This window comes from Pleurodeles waltl, chromosome 2_2 (genome assembly GCF_031143425.1).
Source record: "Pleurodeles waltl isolate 20211129_DDA chromosome 2_2, aPleWal1.hap1.20221129, whole genome shotgun sequence".
NCBI lineage: Eukaryota > Metazoa > Chordata > Amphibia > Caudata > Salamandridae > Pleurodeles > Pleurodeles waltl.
Window position 1 is genome coordinate 509342241 of NC_090439.1, and position 6053 is coordinate 509348293.

A 6053-nucleotide genomic window follows, 5' to 3' on the forward strand; every position below is an offset into this window, starting at 1 on the left:
GAGACTCCGGCAGAGAAAGCATTGCACTCATTAGACTTGAAAAGAGTGCTGAAATTTTATCTGGACAAGACAAAATCGATTAGACACTCTAACCGCTTGTTTGTAAACTATGGTCATTTAAGGACAGGAGAGGCAGCTTCTAAGCGAACAATATCAAGATGGATAGTTTCTTGCATTGTTAATACTTACCAGCTAGCTAATATACAATTGCTAGCGCGGCCTAGAGCGCATTCCACAAGGGGTAAAGCGGCTACTGCTGCTCTCCTTAACAATGTTCCGATATCTGAGATTTGTAAAGCTGCTACATGGAAGTCTGTCCATACGTTTACAAGACATTATTGTTTAGACTCAGATGCAAGAGCGGATGCCCAAGTGGGGCAGGCCTCTCTAAGAAATCTATTTGCGTAAGACATATCTATTCCTGCACTTCTATCGGACAGTCCGCTGGGTTTAGGGATGGGCTTGCTAATCTATTCAATGTTTATGACTATTGATGAGGATCCCCTGGAAGAGAAGGATAAGTTACTTACCTGTAAATCCTAGTTCTCTTCCAGGGGTATCCTCATCAAAGTCATAAACAACCCACCCTCCTCCCCGGACGCACGTCTCCTAAAAGTGCAGGACAGACTGTGTTTTGAATCAGTTATACAAATTGTCACCGTAAAAAGAACTGACCTAACTGTGAACCAACTGTCACCTTTCCTTCACCCCTGAGGCATGGTGGGATACTGGAGGTGCTCAGGGTCTTAAAGGCACGGTGCCAAAGTTTTTATGGTTCTCCTGTGTTAACCTGCATGCAGCCTATTGGCTAAGAATGCTTCATTGTTTTTCAATGCAGTTTTTTCTCTTTTTCTCTAGAGTTTGCTGCCGCTTACTTCCCTAAGCCTAGTTTGAGGGGCTTGGGTAGATATTTATTCTCTATTATAGCTTTATAATATAAAAAAAAAAAAAAAAAAAAAACTTCATAGAAATAAAGCATTTTAGCCTGTTTTTAACATTATAGCCTGCATTGCTGTTTTTTACACATGTTAATATGTGTGTATTTTATATATGCTCCGGGGTCCCCGCACAAGGGCGGGAATATTCAATGTTTATGACTTTGATGAGGATACCCCTGGAAGAGAACTAGGATTTACAGGTAAGTAACCTATCCTTATTGGACCTTATGTATTTCCACTGGCAGGGTATAAAGAATATATACACACCTTGACACTGACTCCTCAATATTTTCATACTTCAGTGCATTTCTTAACAGGATGAATACAGTTGAGGGAAAGGGCTATTTTGTACTCGCCTAAAGTTATTGCCAATGTGTTTCAGTTTAGTCATTGTCAACGAGTACTAGAGAACTGTTTCTCATAAAGTTGAATAGACTGATTGAGATAATTCTTTCTTTGCTTTCTAGAAGGCTATGTATTAGGTTGTTCTGAGCATTCGGGAAATCTTTTGCTTACTTAATTGTAATCTTCAGACCTCCTCCCTACACTCTATCCCATCATATTTACTTGTTGTAATTGAGGCCAGAGGACAGAGCAGAGTGGACTGGTTTTTCCTTCCAGGTTAGAAGATGGAGAATTGTTTGCTCTCTGACTTGCAGCTGACCCTCAAGCTACTATCCTTTTAGGAAGTCACTCAAAACGTGGCTTTTCTGGTGGATTCTTATACCTGCAGATGCTTCACCTTTTGAATGTCGCCAGGTACACTGGTCTCCATCTCGGTACTGGGAAATAATTCATTTTATGTGGTTTTTCAATAGCTAGCTACTGTTAATGCCTGGATCCCACAAGCCTTCCCCCAAAGGTTGACATTAACTTAATTACTTTGCTCATTGGCTGATTAATTTTGACACGAGCCAGGGATTAGTGTTAGAGTGTGTGAGTTTTGAAGTTAGTCTCTTTTTAAAGTCTAAAGCACTGACTGAACATTGACTGTTTTAACTGATACATCCTGAGTTACTCTGCAACACATCTTTAAGTAGGCCTTAACTGCTGATCCTCACTGATGTGTGAGAAACGAGTGCTAAATGGTAATACTTTGTCTTCCTGTTCGAATGGACCAGTATTCTAGTACATGGATCCCAGTGGTAAGTTACTTGTTTAATTTAAGACCACGTCATCTCTAAGGCCACGTCATCTCAGCACTGCAAGAATAGGCCCTGCACCTCGCTCCCAAACAGTAGAAACCGAAGCATCCCTTAAGTGAGAGGCATTCTTCAAACCTTCATATTCATTGCGCATGGTTACAAAAGGACCCCTCATATAATAGCCAAATGCAAAAGCTGAGAGCAAGACAACTTTCCTTGAAATCTTTGACTGGCAGTATACTGAGAGGCCAATAACTCAACATCTACATTGTTGGTCTTCACCTACCAGGAGAACAGAATCAGAAGGCTGATAGCCCACAAATGGGCACGTTTTTGGTGATTTGTGGAAATTCCAGATCGAAATGTTTGGCTGTCAAAAATGCAAAATGCCAAGCCACGTGCCCTGGTACTTAACCCCAAGAACAAGAAACATGCTTATGATGAGCTGGTCAATGACATTTCTCAGTGCCTTTTCATCTAACACTTTAATTATTTTGGTGATCATGTGTAGGCAAGTCAGAACAAAGAAGGCGAAAAAGTTATACAGACACAGATGTTCACCTGGTGAAACAACCACCGCACCATCTCTTCTGTGTTGTTTAGCTTAATGGCCTGCGTACTGAATTATTGCAGTATTACCAGTTTAGCCTCCCATGATAGAAAGAAGAGAAGGCCTTACAAGCTATCTTATATGTTTGAAAAAAAGAAGTTCTGCATACGGTGGATTGGGGGGGGGGGGGGGGGCATTGATCCAGTGAAGTGCCAAGAATTATTTCCTTCTCTTTCAATAGAAAAGTTTGATTTATAGTTTCAATCTCTAAAAGCACACACAGCATCTATTGCAGTTTATAGGGAAATCTGTGTATCAGTAATTAGGGTACCTGGCGCTCTTTGGGAACTTAATATAGTGCTAATAAATTAATTAGCCTTTCCTTTCAAACCACACAGCACACAGTGGGGTGCCTTCCTTGTGCCTGTTACTTCTGTAGGCAGATTTAGTTAAATATGGACTTTAATCTAACAAATGGACGATGTTGCAAAGCAGTATGATAACCCTAAAATCCCCCCCAGCCTTCCTCACGAGGCATTTCAAATTACGGTTTCCTCAGTCTACATTCATGGACAAGTCAATGTACCCTTAAATACAAGAAGGGCTCTATGGTATCTTGTGGGCAAAACAAGACATCTTTCCATGTTATCTTTTTGGCAGTTGTAGCCAGATTCACACAGGAATGGTGATATCTTGTCTACAGCTTGTTGAATTGTCTTTGCAGTAATGCTTTATCTCCAGGGAATGAACAGATTCCTCTTAGGAAGACAAAGGGCTCAGTGAACCAAAAGGAAAGGAGCCACCATAGCCCCATATAGAGTTCTCTTTCTCACGTTAATGATGTATGACAAAGGACCTTTGAACGAAGCATCATCTAGGAGGTCCTTCCATACCTAAAAGAGTGCATTTTCTCCCTCCCACCAGGACTTCTGTGTTGTTCTGAGGTGTAATCGCAAGGGACATGCACCACACTATACAACTCCTTAATAATGTTTCATTAGAACTTTCCAGAGCAGCTATCGGAATGATTTCACACCTTTTCCAAAGCACTGCTTATTTATTCTAACTTGATGATAGAGACCCAAGTTAGACAACCATATCTGCAAAAAAATTCTGTAGCTCTATTGGCCTGTCCCCAGACATCCACCTGTGACATCTGCCTCTAGTACTTTAGTACTCTCTTAAAGATAATGCTTGGGCTTGCTGTTCTGTTGAACTCTCACGAATATCAGTAAACCTCCCATGATGGACAATGAAAACTACTTGAGTTCTTTCTCAAGAACTCTACTAAATTAATCTTCAATGCTTCTTCCTTTGCCAGCCCTGGTGGCTCAGTGAACGAATGCATCCACTTTAAAAATCCCTTTTTGACCTCTTAGTCAGAGGTTGGAATCACAGTGGGTGTACTCAGCCTTTCATCCGTCCATGGTTGTTAAAGTGAGTACCATCCAGTTGGGTAACAATAAAAATCTTTGCTTTACAAATACATGTTATGTCATATTGATGCACTACCCTACGAGTTAGTACAAACTTCTGGTACAAGCTTCAAAATCTTCTGGAACTGTGCTTTGTGTGATGGTAGTCCGCTTGGTTTCTTAAAGGTACAATTATGTTTCTCTAAGTAAAGGTTTTATTGCCCGAATGCCCTGTGAAGCACTATGGAAAATTTGGAGTCTGCATTTTTTGACACTGACAATTTAATTGACTTGTGTGTGTACATATTTTTCTTGGGAATTCGTACTGGGATTCTGCTGCTTACAGAGATATACAGTTCATGATGTAATTAAAGATTCCTATGCTTAAAAATTATGATTGCAAGTAAGTAACTTTTCCTTTTATCTTTCTACCTTTGATAATCAGTACTTACAGCATTAACTTGATTTTGGATTTTTAAGGTTTATTATTGTTGGTTATTTCCTAATTATTTTCCTTCACTCACTTTAGGTTGAAAGGTTGGAGAAACGCAACGAAGATCATGTGCAGATGCATGGAAAAAAGGTTTCTTCGTTCACTACAGATGATGATGGGCCACCAAGAATATATGATGATTAACATACAGAGAACAAAAGGGATGTCCTTTCAGTAAGAGGAACACAAGTTTGCTGCTTCTGAAGGTGTTTGTGCAGTGGTTAAAGTCCGCTGCCAATGACCAATGGAAAGTGCAGTAAAATTGAATGGCAATCAAAAAACAAAACCATGAAGACACTCTAGATGTGCAACAGTACTTCAGTGTTTTCAGAGTAGTTTGTGTTTCCCGCTTTGGGATGCTAAAAAGTATGGTGCTAGAAGAATGAGCACCATTGCTGTCATACTGTGCTCCAGAGTAAGTCTTAGATTACTTTGAAGACCATTATTACTGACCAATTTCCTAATCTAAAGGATTTTATGGCATCATTACTGCAGGGTCTATAGACCCAGGAAGAATGTTCTTTGGCCAACCAAATTGCTTGATAATTTGTCACAAAACTGAAAAGTGCAGTGTTTTTTTTTTTTAAATTTTTTTTTTTAATTTTTTTAAATAGGTTGAACTGCTTTTTATCACAAAATATATTTTTTTTTTCCAGTTCATATGGTATATCATTTATTTTCTAATCCTGTAGTGGTTGGTTCTTAATTTTGCAACCAAAAGGTTATTGAGTCTTGCACAGTATGATTGTAGCTAAACACTCTTGTCATACTGTGAAATCTGGAAATCAACTAAAATAAGGCAAAAATACTAAAAACCAAAGACTCGTTGGACATATAATTGGTATTGAAATACTGTATTTTAGTGTCAGTTTTGGTCAAGAATAGTTAAGACATTATTCAGCAACATCACAGAGCTCAATTGTTTTTCTCTGTCATGAAAGTACAGAAATAGGGAAGCAAGACAAAAATAAAGTTTAGCCATCAATCCCTTTACATTTGGTACCAATTGAAGAAAGTGCTCTTGTACTATGCAATAAGAATTAGCGTTTGAAATGCCATTTTATTTTCACCTCCTCTCCAGCCCCAGTTTTGTGTTTTCACTTAAAGTAAACAAAAGGTTGGATGCCCGTTGTTGTTCCATCTCACACTGGGTTATGGTGTTGGTATCTGAAGACAAAGCATACCAGACCTTGAACAAGAAACATCAGTCATGTTATTCTCTGTGTGTGTGTGTGTGTATAAGTTTGGATTTCATTTTCAAAGCAATTGATTAAAAAAAAAAAAAAAGTGAACAATAAACCTAAAATGAAAGCACTTGAGTTTTTATTTAACATTTTTTTTTTGTTCCTATGTTTTAGTTGCACATTAGGATTATGATGGCTTAACCTTCTGTGTAACCTATCATGGGTCTCAATGACTATGAAAAGAGTACTTTTCTGAGTCCTACGATTATCTTTACAGTTTTCAAAAAGTTTCTGTTCGTAGCATGTATGACTGTAGATAGACATGCTG

At 38.8% G+C, this 6053-nt stretch overlaps 1 protein-coding gene across 1 annotated transcript in view; it reads left to right on the forward strand.

The window, feature by feature from the left end:
• The window catches only part of RIOK3 (RIO kinase 3), a 53155-nt gene extending 47303 nt beyond the window's left edge, over nucleotides 1-5852 (forward strand). Inside the window, exon 14 of the mRNA XM_069220021.1 lies at nucleotides 4578-5852. Coding sequence (XP_069076122.1) covers nucleotides 4578-4685 — 108 coding nt within the window. The 3' untranslated portion in view covers nucleotides 4686-5852. The remainder of the gene's footprint in view (nucleotides 1-4577) is intronic.
• The last annotated feature ends 201 nt before the right edge of the window (nucleotides 5853-6053 follow it).